General features: G+C 45.8%; 1 protein-coding gene across 2 annotated transcripts in view; it reads right to left on the minus strand.

The window, feature by feature from the left end:
- The window catches only part of GRM5 (glutamate metabotropic receptor 5), a 352,105-nt gene that overhangs the window by 181,206 nt on the left and 145,307 nt on the right, over positions 1-25,592 (minus strand). For both annotated transcript variants that reach the window (XM_084842559.1, XM_084842558.1), the window contains exon 2: positions 21,871-22,120. In XM_084842559.1, coding sequence (XP_084698685.1) covers positions 21,871-22,120 — 250 coding nt within the window. The remainder of the gene's footprint in view (positions 1-21,870; positions 22,121-25,592) is intronic.

A 25,592-nucleotide genomic window follows, 5' to 3' on the forward strand; every position in this document is an offset into this window, starting at 1 on the left:
GCTACCTCCAGACCAGTATCAGAGGCAGGATGGCTTTGTACACCAGCCGGTTCTGTAGAACATGGGCAGGAGGGTGCTGTTGCACTCATGTCTTGCTTGTGAGTCTCCCATCAACAGCTGGTTGGCCACTGTGTGAACATCTGTGTGAACATCTAGCTGGACTAGATGGGCCCTTGGTCTGATCCAACATGGATCTTCTTATGTTCTTGTGGAATGCAGCCCCTGAGAACTTCTCCAGAATTGAATTCAGCTCTTGGTCTGAAAGAGGTTCCCCACAGTTGCTCCACTTCAAGATCATGAGTAATTCTTGAAGCTTCTTGTTCTGTAATTTCAGAAATGGTTTTTTTTATTTTGTTAGTTGTGTCTGTCCATGCAAGAGAGCAAGCAAGCAGGTTTTCATAACACAATGGGTTATTTCCCTTAACACAGGCCAAGCCTTGGCTGGGCTTTAAGCCATCATCGAACACATTTGATTCTTGCAGATGGCCTCTTGGCAGTAGGCAGCCATTTCCATTTGTCAGCCTGGTGATGTGGCCCTGAACACGTGGCTTGCTTGATTCACTGAGATCATTATTATGGGTGCCAAGTGAGCAAGGGATTCGAGGGGCAGCTTGGATCACATCAAAAGGGTTCTTCTGGTTCCCCACCCCCATTCCGGTGTGAACTCTCTTCCCCAGCTTGGAGCCTGATGCGGAAATGCAAAATACCCTTCTGTTAGAAGATACCTGTTGAGACTGAAGCACTGGTAAAAAGGGATGATCTCAAGTCTGGCTTGTATAAGTCACTGTGCTCACACCAGGCTATGTAATGGTTCATATAGCTGTTATCCATTGAACCAATATGCATCTTGTAGGAATGGCGGAGAATTCTGCCACGGACTCCAATGAGGTCGGATTCTAAAGAATCCGGCCCCTGGAGTCTGTGGCAGAACGGAAGACTTACCCTTGCCTCTGTGCGGAATCCTCCCCTGGATCCTCCAGCCATATCGCTGGCTGAAGGGGACTGACTGCAGACGCAAATGACATCCGGGACGCCATTTGCGGCCGTAAAGGCCTTAGTTTAAGGTAAATGCAGCCGTAAAGGTTTTATGATTGTCCTTATCAGAAATGGGAAGTGCTAAATATGGTTTTATATATGATATTATGTTTTCTAGTTTCTTAGTCCCCTAGAGTTCCTAAAGGGATAAAGGTGTCAATGACTTTAATAGTAAAGTCAAGAAGCTTATACTGGAAGTAGCAGAGGATAAATGATCTTACATTGATAGAGATAGCTCAAGGAAGAGGTAGCACATTTACCAGCTGCTGATCCTATAAACACATTTGCCCATAAGTAAGTCCTATTGAACTCAATGGGGCTTACTTCTGAGTAGGCTTGTATAGGATTAGAGGTTTTTTTTTGTTTTTGTTTTTTAAAATCCTTTCCATTTTAGAGCTACTGCTTCCGTAGCTCAAAGTATCATTCAATCCACCTTTTTGGTTAGTAGAGGATTTTTTTCTAATTAATAGGATCAAAGATCAGAAGAATGCTATTTGGCTCCTAATCTTTGGAAAAGTGCCACACACACACACACACACACGCACGCGCCTTTGCTTCCTGAAGATGGTCTCCTTCTGCCAAGATTTACAAGGCGTTCTCTCTGAGCTCTTCTGAGCAGATTGAGGTTCCCAGGCTTTTTGGTATTTCATCCACGTTATCAGTCGCCTTCAGCTTTAACCTCCGGAGACACAACAGCTTCGCGACAAACAATCCATCAGTCAGAATGAGGGAGAAATGTGTTCGCTGTTTGCTGCTTTATCGTTTTAATCCCGTTGTAGGGAAATTAATCACATCTTTTTTATGAATCAGAACTCATTTCGATTTTGATTTGGCCACCTTTCATAGTGCAGTGTAGTGGTTAGTGCTGTGTAGGGATCCTGGAGAAATCCGCCACGGATTCAAATGAGGCTGGATTCCAAAGAATCTGACCTCCGGAGTCTGTGGTGGACTGGCTGCACTGACCTCCACATCCAGAACTGTTCCCATGGGGTGGCTCTCAACATGATACACTAATGGAAGCTGCCATTAGCTTATTCCAGGAAAGCTACAGCCGTAAATGGTGTATTGTACACCATTTGCGGCTGTAAAGCCCTTACTTTTACCTAAATACAGCTGTGAACAGTTGCAATTTAGGTAAAAGTAAGTGCTTTACGGCCATTTACAGCTGTGATTCTTCCATGATAGGCTAATGGCAGCCGCCATTAGCGTATCACGTTTTTTAGAAAGCCGGAGAGCCACCTCATGGGAACTCTTCTGGATGTGGAGGTCAGTGCAGCCAGTCCACCACAGACTCCGGGGGTCGGATTCTTTGGAATCCAGCCTCATTTGAGTCTGGAGAGCCGCACCGCCAACTCTGGTGGATGCGGCAGGGCTCTGGGGGATTCCATGGGGCCCCAAGTAGCCTGAATTGCCCTGCAGCAGACCCCCCGGACCAGACAGTGGGGGGTTCATACATCCCTAGTGTCACCGGGGGGGGGGCGGACTGGGAAGACCTGGGCTCAAAACCTCACTTGGCCACAATGCTCACTGGATGACCCTGTGCCAGTCACTCTCCCTCAGCCTAACGTTCCTCACAGGGTTGTAGTGAGTGTAAAATGGGCAAGAGGAGGAGAATGGTGTGTGCCACCCAGAGCAATCTGGATAAAAGGCAGAACAACAATGCTAAAACAGATAAATAACAATAGAGCTGTTCAAGGAAGGGAGCTGACAGGTGCCTGCACAGCAGCGGCGGTGCCCCCCTGCAGCTGGAAAGGCTGACTGGCTTGGATGGAGTGGGGCTGTGAGGAGACAAACTGAATGGGAGCCATGGCAAGCGGTTCCCTCTCTGGCCTGCCTGGTGCACAAAAGAGCGGGGCCTCATGGGTCAGCTGGCGCCATTGCCGTTGCCGACATCAGAGGAGGCCACGCAGAGGAGGAGGAAGCAGTGGAGGTGAAGACCGTCACAGAGAAGCCCGGCCAGCAGCTGGCAGAAGACCAGCAAGCAGCCGAGCCCCAAGGAAGGCAGAAGTTGGGGAGGTAGGTACAGTGGAGGTGCCAACAGCAGTCGGCTCAATAAAGCTCCGAGAGCTGTCTGGACTCTCGCGCTGTTTTTTGCTCCTCCTGGTGGCCTAAGCATGGCACATCTGGGGTGGAGGGAAAGGGGTTCATGTTAGCAGTCTGCACCGTGGTGGGCCTCTGACCCTCCCACCCACCCCCAACATTCCTGACAGCCAGGCAGGATCCATGCCCTATGCCTCCTCCAATCCTATTCGGAATTGATAAAGTTGTGCCCAGTTTAGTACCCCATTTAAATTGGTGTCTCTGGTTTGTTCCTTCCATCCGCCACACGGGCACAGTTAGACGCTGCGCCACACGATGCCTGCTAACCTTGCCACTCTGTTGTCAGTGCTTTGGCAGTAACAACAAAAACTGGGGTGGCTGGGCCTATATTGGGGGAGGCTTTGGATCCTTTGGGCAGTATCCAACGGTGTCCTTCTGCAAACTCAAAGAGCACTAGTGGAGCTCCATCGAATCCTTCAGTCGCACAAGTGCTTGCACATTGAGCCAGCAGAGCACATGCTACCAGAGCGCATAGCCAACTCTTGAAAATGGTCACATAAGCTCTTGCGCAAGCAGCTGCACAAGCAGAACTTTAGTTGGATTCTCCCCTTGAGCCTAGTTCAGAATCTAGTTCCCACGAGTGCAACATCATTTGCGCTAGTGGAACGACACGCTTGGACGGTGCCCACTGGATCTAACATGCTCCTGTTTCCCTGACATGTCCGCAGAATGGAGTGTGTGTGTGTGGGGGGGGCAGTGCAGCAATCTTGGAGCTGGCTTACTGATTTTCTCTCCCCTTGAGATCAACGGGGATCTCAAGTAAAATGAAAGAAAACGTCCCCTTTGAGTACCTCGACTCCTGCCACTGCACACTGTGACATGTGACATGTGACATGCAGTTGACATGTGTTAGTTGGGCACATGGTGACTACTAAACACATTTATATGTGAACATGCTTTAACTAGAGATGTGAAGGCTTGGGGGGGGAGAAAAAAACCAGGAACACACACACACCAAACCTCAATTTCCCCCCAAATTAAAAAAAAAAACACCCTTAGAAAACAGGAAAAAACACTTTCCCCCCAAATTTTCCCACCCAGTTGTTGTTGTTCTTGTTGTTGTTGTTGCTGCTGCTGCTGTTGTTGTTTTTGCAGGCCTTCATATTTCTAGCTATAACAGGCTTCTGCTACTTCCACCCCCACTAGTGTTTTATGAATGATACGAGTGTCATTTTTAATTCTTCAATTTATATCAGTGGAACTAAAAAGCCATTAGCCAGATCTTTCCTATGCTTTTAAATTTAGAGCAGTATATAATGGATCAGAGGTTTGACTCCGTGGTATCGAGAGATGAGTAAAATATTCTAGTTATAGAATGATGGTACTTGTACAGCAACGGGCTGAAAATCAAGGCTCAGCATAGGGCAAACATCACAGTCCTGCTTCATGTTGACTCCGGAATGAATAGTCAGTGCTTCTTCACAATAAAACTATGCTGGAAGAAGTTCCTAATTACTCCATTCATTGTCCACGATGTGCTGACTGTCACAGATGCGCACAAGAACAGGTGCCATGGATTTCAACTAAGTTGTAGTAGGGACAAAACAGTCCTTTCAATAGAAATTGTACACCATTCTGAGAAATGAACATTCTCTTTTCCACTATCAAAGGAAGGGATGTGTGTGTGTGTGTGTGTGTGTGTGTGTGTGTGTGTGTTGGGGGAAGTATTGGCTGTTAATTATAAAATGGCTGGTACAGATAAGGCCCACATTCTTATATTGAGCCCAAAACTGAGGTTAAGCTCCAACCCGTGATGTTAAGAACATAAGAGCCATGCTAGATCAGACCAAGGGTCCATCTAGTCCAGCACTGTGTTCACACAGTGGCCAACCACTGCCTGTGGGAAGCCCACAAGCATAACATGTGTGAAATAGCACCCTCCTGGCCATGTTCTGCAGCAACTGGTGTACATAGGCATACTGTCTCTGATATTGGAGGTAGCATATAGCCACTATGACTAGTAGCCATTGATAGCTTTCTCCTCCATGAATTTGTCTAACCCCCCTTTAAAGCCACCCAAGTGGTGTCCATCACTATATCTTCAAGAAGTGAATGCCATAGCTTAACTATGCACCTTGCGAAGAAGGACTCCCTTTTGTCTGTCATGAATCTCCCACCATTCAGCTTCATGGGATGACCCTGGGTTCTAATATTATGAGAAAAGGGAAACAATGTCTCCCTATCCACTTTTTCCTAGGGATGGCGGAGAATTTCTCCCCGAATCTTTGGGGGGCCGAGCGCCAACGCATTCGGCCCCCCGAAATCGGTGGTGAAATTCTCCGCCCCCCCCCCCAGGATGGGACTTACCTTTGGCGAATGTCCCTCCCAGCGGCGAGTCCCGGCGGCGGTTCGGCGGCGGTTCGGTGCAGGCGGGGGCGGCAGCCGGTCTCCTGACCGGCTGCCGCCGCCGCCATTGCAAAAAAAAAAACTAAAGTAAAACACACACTCACACACCCGTAATAGGCTACGTAACGATTTACGTAGCCTATCATGGCTAGATTTCCAAAGACAGCCGTGATAGGTTACGTAAATCGTCACGTAGCCTATCACGGGTGACTTTGAAAAAAAAAAATGCGTACGCAAATGGCGGCGGCCCATGGGCGCCGCCATTTGTGTTCCTTATTTTAGCACATCTAGTCTACGTAAAGATTTATGTAGACTACGGCGAAAATAAGGGCACGCTATTTGTGTTGCCCTTATTTTCACCGTAGTCTACGTAAATCTTTACGTAGACTAGACGTGCCAAAATAAGGAACGCAAATGGCAGCGCCCATGGGCCGCTGCCATTTGCGTACGCGCTTTTTTTTTTCAAAGTCACCTGTGATAGGCTACGTGACGATTTACGTAGCCTATCACAGCTGACTTTGGAAATCTAGCCGTGATAGGCTACGTAAATCGTTATGTAGCCTATCACGGGGTCTTTTTTTTTACTTTTTGTTTCGTGGCCGGGGAGACGGGGTGCTTCTCCCCAGCCTGAATTTTGGCCGGGTGAGGCGCGAAGCCTCCCCCCCGGCCTGAATTTTGGCCGGGCGAGGTGGGAAGCCTCCCCCCCTTTGCCGGAACTTTGGGGGGAAAAGCGAAGCGCCTCCCCCCCACTGCACAGCCAAGCTGCGAAAAGGTAAGTGACTTTCGTACATCCCTACTTTTTCCACACCATAATTTTGTACACTTCAACTATGTTCCCCATACTTGCTTTAAAAAAACACACACTAAAAAATAAACACTTCCAGATGTTACAAACCTTTTCTCATAGGGGTATTGCTCCAGCTGGTTTATCACTTTGGTTGCTCTTTTCCTGGACTATCATTCTAGCTCAGTTCCTGGTGCCTCCAAATTATGCCCTGTGGCTAGCTTTCTCCAGTTCAGACAGGATGGAACCACTCCTACAATGGACTAGATATTTCCTGGTGTCCTGTGCTGTTCTCACGGTTCCATGTGTTGTACAAGGTAGTAACCAGACATCAGGTGTGGCCTGAGTTGTGACATCATAACCCATGTGGCATCCTCAATGTGCCCATGCACAGGAGTATGCAAGGAAAACAATGGTTTGGTTACTCTATTCATTTTTATTATTAATCATGTTGCCCATTTTGTAATTTATTTGTTAGAATCACATTAGTTTCATTACTGATTTGGAAGAAATGCATTTGTTTCTGAAATTCCCATTCATTTTTTTGTTTGTCATTGATTTCGGTGGGAGACCCACCCAGTCTTCTGGTGCCTCTGCCTTCTATGTTTTTGATCCAATCGGTATGACATTTCTACTACCCCTCCAAAAAATCAGACCTGCCAAATATCCAATAGATAGGAGGATTAATGTCCCCATTTTACAAGCAGTTAAAATAAAGCACACAGCCTAACTGTGCGTATCCTCATCTCTCTCTCTCTCTCTCTCTCTCTCTCTCTCCTTCTCCTTCTCTTCTCTTCTCTTCTCTTCTCCTCCTCCTCCTCCCCACCAACCTTGTTCTGATCTGTCCAGCCTGTTCCATTATGGCTCCAATTGAAAAGACTGAGAAACACATGAGAATCAAGTGGATTCTCATTTAGAACTCAATTTGTTCATTTATTTCTATCACTAGAACAAATGAATCGTATTCATTCATTTATTTTTTTCATTCTTTTAAAAAATGAATGCATACTCCTACTATGGTTACCTAGTATTCAAGAAACAAAGCTCCACCCAATTCATTATGGCAGAAAATGGCATCCCCCACCAAAAACTGGTGGAGAATATTCAGAGAAAGTTCTGCCAAGTTGTCTTCTTTTCCTTGAGACAGGGGTTGGGTTTGAGAAAAAGCAACCTCCAAAATTTTCTCAGAAAAATGTCTTGAGAAATTTCAGCCCAGTTCTAAAAGAAATCTCTTCAGAACCTGAAATGCAAACAGAAAGCACACATATCTATAAAGACATAAGGATTCCAACGTCTTCTTTTTTTGGCACTATTAAAGCCAAGCATGAAATTAAATGAGAAATATCTCAGTGACTAATAAGGTCTGGTTTCCAGGATGGTGTAATTTGCCCAGCTAACAAGGAATAAAATTAATTTAGTTTAACTCAGTTAGTACCCCCCCTTCTCTCTTCAGCAATATGTTCAGAAAGCAGCCAAATTTTTTCAGGAATTTACTTCCTGGAGTCTAAGCAGAGCCAGCCACATATAATGTTAACTCCACTTTGGCAACCTGAGGAATGTTCTGAATCATGAACACAGGTGTGCTCAGCTGCGTGTACACCTGCCAATTCCGTGAAATAATTGTAAGGTTAAACAAGGACAGGATGCATTTTTAAGGGCTGAAATTCAGCACACTTGCCATTTCAGGCAGGACGGAATCCAATTCCACAGGGGCATTGGAGGTAAACATTTGCTGAACATTTCAAATGCTGTTGGTGCGCTGTGGATGCCCAAGGGCTGTGTTGCCACTTAAACAGCAGCTATCTTTCATCTGCACAGACCAGAACCCCGAACAGGCAAGGTAATAACAGGTGCCATAGAGAATATAAAGAGTTTAACCCTGAGTGAGAATAACCTTCTGTTCTAGAGAAAGATGCAGGGACAGCTGTTTTCTTTATGCCTGTTTAAATGGCCTCCTCTCTTTCCTTCTCTAGGTTTTGAAAAGAGAGGCAGCACCCACAGCATTGCCTTTCGAGTGTGCAAATGAAGTACAAAACTGTTGTTTCCTTCTAGCAAACGCTCCAAGGAAATACATAAAAAGTTGTGGAATTAGAATTTCAGTGTGAATACCTGTTTCGTCCCTCTTTTCCCCAGCAAGGGGGAGGGGAATGACAATCCAGTCAATGTTTTATTGTCCTAATATAAAGAGACAGCAGTGTTCCGCTGTGCTGCCTTTTACTGATCTGCAGCCTCAGTCCACTGATGGGAAGTGGGAAGGAGGATTCATCCATCCTGCTGGAAGCAGTGGTGAACAGGCTGGATAAGCTCCCAGCATTAGTATTCAGCCATGCACTGTCTCATAACTGCTGCAAAACAGGTGAAACCTTGCCTCCCCACCCACCCATGTTTCTGCCATGGCAAATTTTAGCTTGTAAGTTCCTTGGGGCAGAGACCTGTCATCTACTACTCTACAAAATGCTATGCAGAATTATGGCATTGTAATCATCATGATCTACCAATTTTACATAGCCTACAGATGGTTCAATCACAGAAGATGGATTCAGACAACTTCCTAACATTTTTTTAAAAAAACAAACTTATTTCAGATTGTTGTTATCCTGCCTTTCCTCTAAAAGATTTGCTGTCCATGGTGGTTAACAGTATATTCTTAGAAACGATTCAAATATACGAAAACCAAAACAAACACACCCAATTATTATTAAAATAATAATAAGAAATATTTAAAAGACACTGTGGCATAATTAAACAGAAGAGTCATCATCAAAGACTATATAGGATAATAATAAAAAGCTTGCAATGACTTTATTGATTATTGAGTATTCAGAATCCTATAGAAAGAGATTGCCCAAAGGAATCCAGTGCTGTGTGGATTACCTGGCAACCATGCTGTGATAAGCTGAAAAACTCTAACCTGCTAAAAGAGTAGGAGCAGTAGAGTTCATCCTGAAAATGTAGTTATCCCACCACCTGATGAAAACACCATCATTCATAGGTTAAGGGTGCAATCCTGTGCATATTTAGACAGAAAAAAGTCCTACAACTCCCAGCATGCCCCAGCCAGCATGGCTGGCTGGGGCATGCTGGGAGTCGTAGGACGTTTTTCTGTCATGCATAGGATTGCACCCTTAACCTATGAATGATGTCTGAGCTGTGTTCTGAGCATTCTTAGAGATCCTCAGAGGCTGTCAGGAACTGCTGGATCTGTGTGCAGCTTCCCTGTCTGGTGAACTGCAGGTGTCAGCTAGGGATGTAGGAGAAATTTCTTTCAGTTCATTTTTTATTAGGATTTTACCCAGTTCGTGCCATCTGGACTGAAGATGGACTCAGATGCAATATGTGGTTGAAGTCTGTGTATTTGTCAGGAGCGCCCTAGCTGCCTCTTGCAGTCCCCTCCAATAGCCAACTCAGGACACAGATGATGAGGATTCTTTCCAAGGCTTTATTCCTTTATTACTTTATGACTCTTACAGATACTAATCACTAGCAACTAAGCAAGGAACTGCGCTGGGGAACTGAGCTTAGGCTTAGAGTAGCCTAAGCTCCAGGTAAGGCAGTTGGCCCCCATTTGAAGGAGAACCGTGGGAAGACTCTGAACTTATGGGCTAGGGAGAGATCCTCCCTCTTACCCTTGGGTCCTTGGGACGTGACCGTTGTTTGAGCGCCAAATGAGTGGAGCGCCTCCTTTCGGTGCCCTCCATCTGTCATCACTTCTTGCGTCTGCACCGAGCGTCCAGCAAGCCCCCCTTCAGGGCTCTGTCGCTGCCAGCGTCACTATCTATCCCAGGAATGCTGGCAGGAGGAATCTTTGCCAGCTGCTGTGCTTGTGAGAGATGAGTGAGCTCCTCTCCCACAGATTGCTGTTCCTCCTCAGAATCAGAACTGCTCTGGGGGTCTATGGGCTCAGTTTCCACCCTGACAATTTCCAAGCTTGCATGGTGATTTGAGGATCAAAAAAGAAATAAAATGTGTTTGACAGTATGCATACATTTGAAAAATGTGCATGAAAACTGGAGGATGCTAGTTTGGGAAAGGGTGGTATATACGATGTATAACAGTCACAGTTTTAGACCTATCATCCATAAATTTTCCTCACAGGTAAGGTAAGCACAAGAACTCCAAATCCAACCCATGAGCATTTCTCTGAAATTCCTTCTCCTTTGAATTTCTTTTCAAAAACAATTTCTTTTCTATCAAATTGAATGAGAGTGGTTGGGAAAAAAAAATGTGGGAAAAATTTTCAGCACACCACTATTTAAAACTATTGAGGCTGGCCTTGTGTAGCAGTACATTCCTTGTGTAGCAGTGTGTACTTCTTGTGAAGGAATGCTTTGATTTGTCCATCTTGAATTTTTAAAAAACTCCAATCAATTGCACTGGGTGACCTCAAATTCTAGTGTTATGGGAAAGGGATATATATATATGGGGTGTGCACTGACCATCCAATCCGACTTAGGACCAAATCCAAATCTCAATTCGCAGATCCAAAACTTTCTGCCTCCCACTGATTATCATTGGAAATCTATGTGTCTATCTGTCTATGTAATCTATTCTCTATCTATCCTCTCTCTTTCTCTCCACGCTATGCATAATTGTATAAACCTCTCTCATGTTTCCTGCTTGGTCATCTCATTTTTCTAAATTTAAAGAAAGATCCCAAAGCTTTAGACTTTTGTTGCAGAGAAGGTGCTCCAATAAGGGATGTTTCAGGAATTCAGTCTTTGCAGATTCCAGTACAAAATTGACCTGATCTGCTCCTTCTGGACTAATATGCAGAGTCAAACTTGGTTATCCCCTAGCTTTCATACTTCCCAAATGGTCCATGGCTCAAAAAACCTATCAATGTGTCAATACATTTAGAAAGGTGTATTTAAATGCCAATTTCATTCACTTTGGGGGATGGAATCACAAAGTTGCACTGGTTTGTTTTCCAGGCCAAATTCAAGGTGTTGGTTTTGACCTTTAAAACCCTATATAGTTCTGACCCAGCCTATCTTAAGGAGCACCTCCAGCAACACCAGACTGGCCGCTTAAATCAGCCAGGACAGCTAGACTGGTGAGGACAAGGGAGAGGGTCTTCTCTGTGGTGGCCCCCACTCTGTGGAACTCCCTCCCTAGGGAACTCCGCCATGCCCCCTCTTTAATGAGCTTCTAAAGGTAAAAGTAAAGGTGTCCCCAGCCAGTCGTGTCTGACTCTAGGGGGTGGTGCTCATCTCCATTTCTAAACCGAAGAGCCAGTGTTGTCCGAAGATGCTTCTGTGGTCATGTGGCCGGCATGACTGAACACCAAGGTTCATGGAACGCTGTTACCTTTCCTGCCGAAACGGTACCTATTTATCTACTTGCAATTTCTTGCTTTCAAACTGCTAGGTTGGTAGGAGCTGGGACTGAAGACGGGAGCTCACTCTGTCATGCAGCACTCAGGTCTTGAAAAACATGGTTGTTCAGGCAGGCATTTGGGGTGGGTTAGGGTATTTTTAGAAATATAATGTTTTTAATGTAGAATTTTATTATTTTAAACTGTTCTGTTGTTGTACATTGCCCAGAGTGGCTGGGTGACCAGCCAGATGGGTGATTAATAAATTTAATAAATAAATAAAATAATAAATTTAATAAATAAATAAACGAATGAATGAATGTGGAAACAGGATTGAATGGACTTTTAAAGGAACACATGTGTGAAGGGAGGGAGGGGGTCACCCTAGCTCCCAGCAGTGTAGGCAGGGACAAAGTGTTGGTCAAGTTGAACAACCACCCAACAAGGTAGGCTGCCACCACCTCACCCTGAGTCAGGGAACTCTCAGACTTTGCAGGAAGCTCCTAGGGCTTAAGAAATAAGGGCCCAAGTCAGCGCCCTCTGTTTTCAAGTCCTAGACCTAAATCCTTAAACTGCAGCATTAGCTAAGCAGAAGGTGGTGGACTTGGAGCCTTGCTTACTTGGCAGGAAGTACACACTTTCAATTAGGATAGGTGGTAAATTCATTTACAAAAGGGAGAGAGCAAAGTGGTAACATACAACAGAACAGACCAGTCTTTGGAAACAATATTGCAAGGCAGAAAATAACAAAGCTACCTGAACCTGTCTATTCCACATAAGAAAGGGTCTTCAAATAGAACAGAGCCCCAAAGATAAGTTTCAGAGGTACAGTACATGCCAAAAGCAAGAAGGAGACAAAAGCATACAAAAGCGAATGAAGATAAAAGCAAAGGGCAGCTGTACACATGTATTTTATACACAAAAGCCTTTAACAAATGTGAGGTGAGCCTCCTTAGCCAATCACTAGCCAGCTGAATAGTTTCCCAGGCTTTGTGGGGGGAGGGGGTGGAAATTCTCACAGCAGCCAAGCTGAAATCATCCAGTCTAATTGGCAAGAGTTCTGCTCCAGCCTTGAAGAGCCTTGAAGCCAGAACAGCTCAAGATAATACACACAGGTGGCTTAATGAGTGCGTGCAGGCCCATCTTCTCGAAATGGATTTTTTACAGGTAGCTAGAACACCAAAAGAAAATGGATTTCTTGACAGCATGCAAAAGTGACATGAACCAGAAATGGACTGATTTGTCCGTCCTTAATCAAGATCAACATCTTGATAATTTTCATTGCCCTTTTGTGTGCTTTATTAGATTTCACCAAAGTTCCCATGGAATAGGATGGTGATGGGGCCTTCAGTGCCTACTGACTTGACAAATGCACATTAGGACATCGCCAACCATCTGGAGGTGATATTCCACACAGTATATCTCATGCCCAGCCAGGCCAGGGTCCTCTTTGCTTCCATGCACTCTGATTCCAGAAAGCATGACAGGACTGCATTTATGGCGGTCTCCTTTTTCGTCACCATAGCCTCACACAGCCAAGCCATATCAGTTACAACAGTACAACAGTTTCACCTCTTTTTCATACTTTTTGGGACAAGCCAAAACCCTCCCTACATAGAGCGGCATCATGTGCATCCATCTGCACAAGTGCATCACAACTAGGGATGCGGGAGAAATCTGCTGTGGAACCAAATGAGTCTGAATTCCCAGGAATCCAAAATCCTGAGTCTGCAGTAGAATGCCCCCCCCCCACCTGTGCAACCTCAGATTTCACATGGGACAGCTCTCCATCTTTCCAAAAGGCACAGTAGGCTAATGGCAGCTCCCATTAGCCAACTGTGGGAAAATTACAGCCATAATTGGCATATTTTCCAGCCAAAATTTAGGTAGAAGTAAGTGCTTTATGGCTGCAAATGGCAAAAAAAAATGCCCATTATGGCTGTAATTTTCCTACACGAGGCAAATGGAAGCTGCCATTCCTACATGGTCCATGGCTCAAAAAACTTATCAAAGTGTCAATACATTTAGGAAGGTGTATTTTAGAAAGACGGAGAGCCACCCCATGAACTGCGGTGGACAAGCCAGGGCTTCAGGGAAATCTGTGGGGTCCCAAGTGGCCTGGATTTCCCTGTGATGGACCCCCACCCCTGGACCAGATCTCAGGGGGTTCACCCACCCCTAATCACAACACACATCCAGATTCAAGACTTATCCCCATGGAAGGGTACGTGATGGGGATCTGCTTTCCAGTCACCATCTATTCTCTTGACCATTTAGGGTGCAATCTATGCCCTACAACTCCCAGCATGCCCAGCCAGCATAGCTAGCTGGGGCATCTTGGGAGTTGTAGGTAGGGATGGGGGAGAATTTCTCTTCGAAACTTCGGGAGGCCGAGTGCCAACGTGTTCGGCCCCCCGAAGTAGTTTCGGGGAGAAATTCTCCGCCCCCCTGCCCCCCGCCCCCCCGGGACAGGACTTACCTTTCCCGAATGTCCCTCCCGGCGGTGGATCCTGGCGGCGGTTCGTCAGGTCTTTGACAGGGGCAGAGGCAGCAGCTGGTCTTTCGACCGGCTGCCGCCGCTGCCATTCCAATAAAAGTAAAAAAAAAAAACAACGCCCCCGTGATAGGCTACGTGACGATTAACGTAGCCTATCATGGCTAGATTTGCAAAGTCAGCCATGATAGGCTACGTAAATCATCACGTAGCCTATCCGGGTGACTTTAAAAAAAAAAAAAAAAAGCGCGTACGGCTAATGGCGGCCCCCATAGGGAGCTGCCATTCACGTTGCTTATTTGGTCGCTGTAGTCTGCATAAAGATTGCGTAGACTATGGCGAAAATAAGGGCAACGCTATTTATGTTGCCCTTATTTTCGCCGTAGTCTACGTAAAGATTTACGTAGACTACAGTGACCAAATAAGGAACGCGAATGGCGGCTCCCTATGGGGGCCGCCATTTGCGTACGCGTTTTTTTTTTTTTAAGTCACCCACGATAGGCTATGTGACGATTAACGTAGCCTATCACGGCTGACTTTGCAGATCTAGCCGTGATAGGCTACGTTAATTTTCACGTAGCCTATCACGGGGGCGTTTTTTTTTTTTAACTTTTTATTTCGCGGCCGGGTGAGGCGAGGCACCTCCTCCCCGGCCTGAATTTCGGCCGGGCGAGGCGGGAAGCGTCCCCCCCCGGCCTGAACTTTGGAGGGAGCAGCAAAGCGCCTCCCCCCCACCGCGAACAAGCTGCGAGACCAGGTAAGTCGCTTTCGTGCACCCCTAGTTGTAGGACTTCTTTCTCTCTAAACATGCATAGGATCATGCCTTTAGTCATGTGCAATACCGCTTTACACACTGTTAGAAATAAAGTCCCCTTCATGGATCACTGCCTTGTTGTGGCGAAGGGGCTTGCGTAACTCAGTGAAGCCATAAGCTATGCCGTGCAGGGCCACCCAAGACAGACAGGTCATGGCAGAGAGTTCTGACAAAATGTGGTCCACTGGAGAAGGAAATGGCAACCCACTCCAGTATTCTTGCCAAGAAAACCCCATGGAACGTATCACAAGGCTAAAAGGTATGACACTGGAAGATGAGCCCCTCAGGTCAGAAGGTGGCCAATATACTACTGGGGAAGAGCAGAGGGAATTTCCAAGTAGCGCCAGAAAGAGTGAAGCGGCTGGGCCAAACCCGAAAGGACACTCAGCTGTGGATGTGTCTGGCGGTGAAAAGAAAATCCGATGCTGTAAAGAACAATATTGTTTAGGAACCTGGAATGTCAGATCAATGAAACAAGGTGAGCTGGAGGTGGTCAAACATGAGATGGCAAGATTGAACATCGACATCTTGGGAATCAGCAAACTCAAATGGACAGGCATGGGCGAATTTAATTCAGGTGACCATCATATCTACGACTATGGGCAAGAATCCCTTAGAAGAAATGGAGTAGCACTCATAGTCAATAAAAGGGTGGGAAAAGCAGTACTGGGGTACAATCTCAAAAACGATAGAATGATCTCAGTACGAATCCAAGGCAAACCATTCAACATCACAGTAATTCAAGTCTATGCCCCAACCACTAATGCCGAAGAAGCTGAGGTTGATCGGTTCTATGAAGACCTACAACACCTTCTAGAACTAACACCAAAAAAAGATGTCCTCTTCATCATAGGGGATTGGAATGCTAAAGTAGGAAGTCAAGAAATCACCGGGATAACAGGCAGGCATGGTCTTGGTGTACAAAATGAAGCAGGACAAAGGCTAATAGAGTTTTGCCAAGAGAACACGCTGATCATAGCAAACACTCTTTTCCAACAGCACAAGAGACGACTCTACACATGGACATCACCACATGGTCAATATTGAAATCAGATTGATTATGTCCTTTGCAGCCAAAGATGGAGAAGCTCTACACAGTCAGTAAAAACAAGACCTGGAGCTGACTGTGGCTCAGATCATGAGCTTCTTGTTGCACAATTTCGGCTTAAATTGAAGAATGTAGGGAAAACCACTAAACCATTCAGGTATGACCTAAATAATATCCTCTATGAATATACAGTGGAGGTGAGGAATAGATTTAAGGGATTAGACCACCTGATAGACAGAGTGCCTGAGGAACTATGGACGGAGGTCTGTAACATTGTTCAGGAGGCAGCAACTCAATCCATCCCAAAGAAAAAGAAATGCAAGAAAGCCAAGTGGCTGTCTGATGAGACTTTACAAGTAGCTGAGGAAAGAATAGGGATGGCGGAGGATTTCTCCCTGAAACTTCGGGGGGCCGAGCGCCAACGTGTTCAGCCCCCCAAACAAGTTTCGGGGAGAAATCCTCCGAGCCCCCCCACACCCCGCCCCCCCCCCGGGATGGTACTTACCTTTGCCGAATGTCCCTCCCGGCGGCGGGTCCGGCCGGCGGTTCGGCGGGTGTTGGAGCGGGGCGGGAGCGGCAGCCGGTCTTTTGACCGGCTGCCACCGCCGCCATTGCAATAAAAGAAAAAAAAAATGCCCCGTGATAGGCTACGTGACGATTGACGTAGCCTATTATGGCTGACTTTGCAAATCTAGCCGTGATAGGCTACGTTAATCGTTACGTAGCCTATCAGGGGGCGTTTTTGTTTTTTTTTAAACTTTCGCGTTCGCGGTCGGGCGAGGCGGGAAGCCTCCTCCCCGGCCTGAATTTCGGCCAGGGCGAGGTGGGAAGCCTCCCCCCCGGCCTGAACTTCGCGGGGGGAGCAGCGAAGCGCCTCCCTCCCACCGCGAACAAGCTTCGGCGAAAGGTAAGGGACTTTCGTCCACCCCTAGGAAAGAAGGGAAGCGAAAAGCAAGGGAGAAAGGGGAAGATATATCCAACTGAATGCAGAGTTCCAGAGAATAGCAAGGAGAGACAAGAAGGCCTTCTTAAATGAACAATGCAAAGAAATCGAGGAAAACAACAGAATGGGAAAGACTAGAGATCTTTTTAAGAAAATCAGAGATCTCAAGGGAACGTTTTGTGCAAAGACGGGCATGATGAAGGACAAAGAAGGCAGGGACCTAACAGAAGTGGATGAGATTAAGAAGAGGTGGAAAGAATACACAGAAGAACTATACAGGAAAGATCTTAATGTCACTGATAGCCATGATAGTACGGTCACTGAACTTGAGCCGGACATCCTCGAGAGTGAAGTCAAGTGGGTCTTAGGAAGCATTAGTAACAACAAAGCTAGCGGAGATGACAGTATTCCAGCTGAGCTATTTAAAATCCTAAAAGATGATGCTGTTAAAGTGCTGCATTCAGTATGCCAACAAATTTGGAACACTCAACAATGGCCACAAGACTGGAAAAGGTCAGTTTACGTTCCAATTCCAAAGAAGGGCAACGCCAAAGAGTGTTCAAACTACCGCACAATTGTGCTCATTTCACATGCCAGCAAGGTGATGCTCAAAATCCTACAAGCTAGGCTTCAGCAGTATGTGAATCGAGAACTACTGGAAGTACAAGGTGGGTTTCAAAGAGGCAGAGGAACTAGAGATCAAATCGCCAACATTCGCTGCATCATGGAGAAAGCAAGAGAATTCCAGAAAAACGTCTATTTCTGTTTCATTGACTATGCTAAAGCCTTTGATCGTGTGGATCACAACAAACTGTGGCAAATTCTTAAAGTGATGGGAGTACCAGACCACCTTACCTGTCTCCTGAGAAATCTGTACGAGGGTCAAGAAGCAACAGTAAGAACCAGACATGGAACAACCGAGTGGTTCAAAATTGGGAAAGGAGTACGACAAGGCTGCATATTGTCACCCTGCTTATTTAACTTATATGCAGAGTACATCATGAGAAATGCCGGGTTGGATGTATCACAGGTCGGAATTAAGATTGCTGGGAGAATTATCAACAACCTCCGATATGCAGACGATACCACTCTAATGGCAGAAAGCGAAGAGGATCTCAAGAGCTTTTTGTTGAGGGTGAAAGAGGAGAGTGCAAAAGCTGGTTTGAAACTCAACATTAAAAAAATGAAGATCATGGCATCTGGCCCCATCACTTCCTGGCATATAGACGGTGAAGAAATGGAAGCAGTGACAGATTTTACTTTCTTGGGCTCCAAGATCACCACAGATGGTGACTGTAGCCATGAAATTAAAAGACGCTTGCTCCTTGGGAGGAAAGCTATGGCAACCTAGACAGCATAGTAAGAAGCAGAGACATCACCTTGCCGACAAAGGTCCGTCTAATCAAAGCTATGGTTTTCCCAGTAGTAACGTATGGCTGTGAGAGCTGGACTATAAGGAAGGCTGAGTGCCGAAGAATTGATGCTTTCGAACTGTGGTGCTGGAGAAGACTCTTACGAGTCCCCTGGACTGCAAGGAGGTCAAATCAGTCCATCCTAAAGGAAATCAACCCTGAGTGCTCATTGGAAGGACAGATACTGAAGCTGAAGCTCCAATATTTTGGCCACCTAATGCAAAGAGAAAACTCTCTGGAAAAGACCCTGATGCTGGGAAAGACTGAAGGCAAAAGGAGAAGGGGACGGCAGAGGATGAGATGGCTAGATAGCATCACCGATGCAGTGAATATGAACTTGAGCACACTCCAGGAGAGAGCGCAGGACAGGAAGGCCTGGCGTGTTATGGTCCATGGGGTCACGAAGAGTTGGACACGACTGAATGACTGAACAACAACAATAACAACAGAAATAAAGTGGGCCTTATATGTTTGTAAGTATTACATGATGAAGACCCAACACTCTCAAAGCAGTGACCAGTGGCGTCATCAGGGCAAGACTTTCAGGCAGACATCCAGGCCCCCAGTCAGCAGAATAAGCAGGAGTGGCCTCAAACACAGTGGGACTCAGTGGTGGCTGGTGGCCCCTATGTCAGTGGGGCAGTGAATCAGCTCTGGGTTTCTAGGAGAACCAGTCAGAGATCTAAAGGAGCTGTCCTATTTGGATGGCTGATTCCCACATGTGCCTGCCTGGACCACTAAGATCATCCTCAGCAGTTCTTCTCCATGAGCCCCTGCCAAATGAAACAAGGCAGGTGGTTACCAGGAAGGGGGCCTTTTCTGCTATGGCACCCAGGCTGTGTAATGAGCTCCCTAGAGAGGTTCAACTGGCACCAATGTTGCACTCCTTGCGGCGCCAGGTGAATACCTTTTTGTTCTCCCAGTATTTTAGCATTTTAGCTTCCTAGTCTTTTAGCTTTGGTGTTTTAAATCTGTATTTTAAATCTCTGCATTGCTGCTAGATTTTATTCTGGTTGTACTGTTCTATTGTGATTTTAAGCTTTCATCTTTTATATTGTTTTATCTTGAGCTTTGTGATTTTAATTTTTGTGAACTGCCCAGAGAACTTTGGCTATTGGGCAGTATAGAAATGGAATGAATGAATGAATGAATGAATGAATAAATAAATAAATCCAAGGTGCCAAACCCATTTTGGGGATAGGGTTCAGCCCCTTGGACAGCTCCTTTAGAGTTCTGGCTGGTTCTGACTGAAACCCAGAGTGGATTCACCGCCCCACTGAAACAGGAACCATTAGCCTCCACTGGTAGGGTTTGCTTACCAGACTTTGAAGTAAGTGAAACAATATGCATTACTATCTTAGAACGTCCTCCCCGCCCTCTCCCTGCAATAAATCCATAGTCTACAATTCCCTAACTGCACCACTGGTAAGAACAACAGATGCAGATAGATATTGCCTATGATATCTCAAGATGCATGCATTGGGGTCATTCTCATCCACGTTTTATAATAGCACCTATTGAGATCAGTATATGTGTGGACGGGGGGTGGGGAGGGAAAGGGAGTGGGTGAGAAAAAAGTTTTGTTTTGTCATGTTGTTGTTTATCTCACATCGTTTTGGTAAGGAAAGATAGAAAAAAAGAACTCTTCCACAACATACTTTTTCAATGCACTGAAAATCTGGCTCAGATTTCTCAAACACTTCTCTACAGGCTCATCTATTTGCAAGATAATAGCAAACCAGCTCTGTCTTATGCTACCTTTTGCTCCCCAAAAGATATAGCCAAGCCTAAACCGAGTGCTCATTTTTAACTGAAAGTATTGCGTGTTTTCACCAAGTCTGATACTAAAAATAAAATGAAAAACACAGAAAAGACACTGACTGCAATCCAGCTCCAGCTATACACAGATATGCATCTTCCCCATCACATCTTGAGACATCCTGCCAGTTCAATGGGACCCAAATGAGGATCACAAAGCGGGTGATGTATCCAACCCAGAAATCTCTTTCCACATGTGGATCTCCTTTGCTGGATTGAAGTGGATGCATTTGCATCTGCTTTTAATATAGGTTAGAGCAGGGGTGAGGAACCTATTTGGGGCGGGAGGATGAATGACCTCCCTCCCCCCGCCAGCCCTCTATAGGCACATGGTAGCAGGAACATGGCCATAGTGGAACATAAGTGGGCGTGGCCACGCCCTCTGATGCCGTTTGGTCTCCAGACAAAGCACCAGGTGGATTATAGAGAACATGGGGCTGACCTCATCCCCTTTGTTTTTCCTCTGTTAGAGTAATTGTTTACACCCCTTTTAATCAAATGACAAATTCCCCCAATTGATTAAGCAGCGGATTTTACCGTCTGAGAAGAGCCATTCCTCTTTCTTTCACATGCAGGGAAGAATGCGCCTTCTGAGATGATGCAGGGAAGAATGTAGGGATGTACGAAAGGTACTTACCTTTCGCGGATTATGTTTATGGTTGGGGAGGCGTTCCGTCCCTCCCCGCAGAATCCTCGCTGGGGGGGAGGCGCTCTGTTCCTCCCCCCCCCCCGGAATCCTGGCCAGCCGGCTGTGCTCCACAGCAATTCTGCAGAGCTGCCGCCAGCTCCGCCAGCTCCACCAGCGGCCGGACATCCGGCCGCTGGCTAGCAGGGATTCAAATGGCGGCGTCCGTAGCCGCCGCCGTTTGCGCCCCTGCAGTCAGCCGTGATAGGCTACGTAAATGTTTACGTAGCCTATCACGGCTGACTTAAAAAACAACAAAAATGCGCGTACGCAAATGGCGGTGGCCATGGCCTCCGCCATTTGCGTTCCTTATTTTGGCATGTCTTAGTCTACATAAACATTTACGTAGACTAAGACGGCGAAAATAAGGGGAACACAAATAGCGTAGCATCTACGCAATTTGTGTTCCCCTTATTTTTGCCATCTTAGTCTACGTAAATGTTTACGTAGACTAAGACGTGACAAAATAAGGAACGCAAATGGCGGCGGCCATGGCTGCCGCCATTTGCGTACGCGCATTTTTTTTTTAAGTCAGCCATGATAGGCTACGTAAACATTTACATAGCCTATCACATTTTTGTTTTTGTTTTAAACTGGAAATGGTGGTGGCGGCAGCTGGTCGGAAGACCGTCCGCCGCCACTGCTGAACTGCCGCCAGAGCTGCCGCCGGAGTCGCTGCCACCAGGAAGATCCACCCAAGGTAAGTCTCATCCCGGGGGGGGCGGGCCATTCCGCCACCGATTTCAGGGGACCGAATACGCTGGCATTCGGCCTCCCCGAGATCCGTGGCGGAATTTTCGTACACCCCTAGAAGAATGCCTCTTCTTAGATGGTGCTTAGATGCTTGATCACTATGACTGCTGTGTGCAATTTAAAAAAGCAAAGCCAGTCTGCTTTTCACATCCAAAATACTGTATGGATAGGAAAAGTTATGCACCTTTGATTGAACCTCATACAATTAATCAGCGAAGATTTCTTTACTCAGATAACAGCCTGAGTCTGAATAGCGTAGAATGGAATTTTTAATTGTGTTACGTTCATATGAAAAAGGCCACAATTATCTCCAGATTTACTCACCTGCCAAGCAGCAAAAATTCTCCAGCCAGTCCCAACCGTCTCATAGCCATAAGCAGCCCTCGCACAGTCATGCCCTCGCAGAAGCACACCACAACCCTTGCCTTGGGTAAATGACTCCTTAGCTTCTCCAGCAGCTTGTCAAAGCTCTGCTCCCCGGCATTGCTGTAGATCTTGTAGGAATGGGCGATACAGATCCCTTCCTTGGCCGACATGTCTTTGAAGGCTTCCATTCCACTCTCGCCATAGTTTCCTGAGTGAAGACAAACACATACAAAGACATTAGCAATAAGATCCCCATGGGGCAATTATCTATACTGCAAGTCTGATTCCACAAACAGGCTTAAAATAAATGGGATTTAGGGATGGGTGAACATGCAACGTTCAAACTCACTGGATTTCACTGAATCCTTCATCAAAACTCTTTTCACCTAATTTGCATTCCTGAATGCCAGTGTCTTTCTTCAGTTGGGAAAAATGTGCATTTTAAAAAGTGCACTTCCTTTTCCAAGTGGAAATGCATACCCTCCCCTGGCCCAACTACAGCATGAAAATGTGGACTTGGGGGGGGGGGTGTTGCACATTTGTGCAAATGTGCATTTTCAGAAGTGTGCACTTGCAGAAATGAGCACTTTTGAATGTGAATGCAAGTTTGGGAAATTGTGGAAAATTCCAGAGAATTGCATTCTTGTTCACATTCAGGATTGCAAATGGGACATGTTTGCATGATTTGCGAGCAGGAATGAAATTTGGGTACATCCCTAGTTCCAGTGTATCCTTATCTGTGGATACACTTAAGAGGGATTGAGCCAAATTGTCTGGCTTCAGCCTCAGTTTCTCACTTGTAAAGAAGTAGGAATAATATCCATTACTCTCACAATGCTGTCCTAAAGACCTAAGAAGAGAATAATTGTGATATCTTTTCTTTTTTTTTGCATTTTTGTAAGCTCACAATTGTTGGTCACAGTCAACATCGTGCCCATGGGTAAAATGATTACACCCAGTGTTCCACCTGGTCCCCCTCACATATTTGATTAATATAAACACATGTCGGCCTATTTCAGGGATGGAGTACCTCTGGCTGGTGGGAGGGGGGCAGCTGGAGGGGAATCTCCAGTGTTCTCTCTGATCTTAGATTAGAGGTGGTGTGGATGTGGGCAGCGGGGCTGGGGTGGCGTTGGTGGTAGTACATACATGCTAGGGGTGTGTAATAACTACATTTTTGCTGCAGTACATAAGAGCATGCACTGTCTGAAGCCTTGAATGTGATCACGAACACAAGTAGGTGTCTACTGAAAATGTTCACAAATTGCCAGACATGAGCTTGTGTTTGATTTGTGCAATGCTCTCAGTTTGCTTTTCCTATTTGCATGAATTTCATACCCCAAAAGTGTTCCTCAGCCTTGGTGTATTTGCTTTTAGTATTACCATGTCATAGATGTATTTATGAGACATGTCAGCACACAAGTCCTAAGAAAAAATGGGTCTGATGGAAGGAAGAAGAGAAGAGATGTAGGAAGTAGGGGTGTTGGAAAAATCCATAACTGAGTCAAATGCATTTGGATTTCTATGAATTCTATGAATCCCAAGGATTTTGCATCAGACTGGTTTTTCCTGAGTTGCATGGATTCTGTGGAATTGTGGACCTGTGGTTTTTTTTTTAAACTTTCTGAAATTTTTACTCAAGTTTTGTCATAGAAAAATATGTAAAATATAAAAACACAGGCTAAAAATGTGCATTTTCCCCCTAGGCTAAAGCATGAAAATGTGCATTTTGGGAGGGATTTCCTCATTTTAGCAAGTGAAAATTTGTGCGAATGAGTGCAAATTTGGGAAATTGAAGAAAAATCCAATTCTGTCAATGAGCAGATGATGGAACAAATGGCACCTGACAATCCACAAAACACAGACAGAATGGATTTTTACAAAATCCGTACTTCCCTAGTAGGAAGAGAATAATGTCAGAAAAGACCAGCTTTTGAACCCTAGATCATGAACGCATATCATGGGGGGCTACCTTGCAAGAGTTCATGCAGACCAATTTCCAAATTCCTGGATGGACCCCTGTCAAACAGCTAGTTTTCACTGACCTAGTCAATGACAGGTTGTTAGGGATGTACGGATTCCCCACAGTCCGTTCCGGTGGGGAATCCACTGGAGGGGGGCAATCTGTTCCTCCCCCCCAGCCCGGAATCCTCTAGAGTGGCTCCACTCTGCGAGGATTCCATGGAGCCGCCCGGCTTGAGGGCCGCTTGCCTGCTGAATCCGTCCCGTTCTCCATGTCGATCACCATTTTTTTTTACGTCTATGGACACATAGACTTATACGCAAGATTCATGGCTCTAATGTGAGTATAAGTCTATGGGCACATCCTGCCGATCACCATTTTTTAAAAAAAGTTTTGGTTCTGGGCTGGCTTCTCTCACATTTAGCTCCAGCCCTATTGCTAGCATGAGGCCCTTGGCAGATTATCTATGAAGGAATCCAGCCCCTAACGCCCTCAGGTGTGTGTGTGTCTGAGAAAAGAGAAGGGGGGATGGGATGCAGAGAGAGAGATGTGAGGGAAAGGTGAGAGGAGTACATGACTGGAAGGGTGGTGGAATAGTGTAGACAAGTATATGTTCATGAGAGAGAAGACCCCTTCAGATGTTATCCATGAATACATTGTACATGTAGGGATGTTGGAGGAAACCATCGGGGGTGGAGTTCACCAAGCTTTCATCACCTCAGCTCCCCAGACTCCCCAGATGCCCCCACGAGATGACCCAACTTAATTTGCATCACTTTGGGGCTAGCTTGCAGATTTTCCAGGGTTTTATTTTCTTCCTCGTAAATAGGAAGTTGCACAAATTGCAGCTGCAATTTGCACAAATTACACAAATTGTGGCCAGAATTTGTGCAACGTTTGCAAATTGCAATGTTATGGTTGGAATTTGGGTGGAATACCTCCTGAAATTATGGCTGGAATTTGCATAATTTGTACAAATTGTGGCCAGAATTTGTGCAACTTCCTATTTAAGAGGAAAGAAACACACGGAAAATGTTCTTGGTTTTCGGGAAAAGCTTGCAGCTCGACTCGCAAATGCAAGGCATGCTGGACAGGCAATGGGAATCTGCTAGGCCCCCAAAGCGTCGGATTTTCAAACGTCAGACATTCCTATGTACATGTGGATAATGGCAGGGGGTGGAGATAACATACCACTGGCTCTATCCTTGAAGTCACACACAGCCTTGGCTCCACCCCCTGATGTCCATGCATTGGGACTACGTCCGAAGGGAGCGAAAATGGTGCCTGAATGAATAGGGCATGTAACTAGTAGTGTGAATAGGTGTCTATGCTCATGCATGTGGGTGAGTGATTGGATACAGAAAAAAAATTTCAAATAATGTATACATCTACAAATGTTTATGTGCCTTCATTATGTATCTATAATTCCACCAGTAGGGGGACCAGAACAAAGGAATGGTTTTCCTGCATCTTTTGTCACACAGGCCGGGTGGGCAAACCTTCATTGGCTAGAATTCACACATCTGGTGATTCTACCCACTGTGGTTCATTGACGCGGCTAAGAGTCAGTTTCCCAGTGTGTAGCTAGCATCATTCTCCCATTGAGTCACTAGGTGGCACTGGACTTAGCTGTACTTGGGTGGAAGCAAGCATTTCCTGTTGCTGTTCTGTTCTTATGGGAAAGAGTCCATAAAGTTCTTGTCCACCTTCCTGACCA

This window comes from Heloderma suspectum, chromosome 3 (genome assembly GCF_057233095.1).
Source record: "Heloderma suspectum isolate Gila_16-S chromosome 3, 16-S_ref, whole genome shotgun sequence".
Classification (NCBI taxonomy): Eukaryota; Metazoa; Chordata; class Lepidosauria; order Squamata; family Helodermatidae; genus Heloderma; species Heloderma suspectum.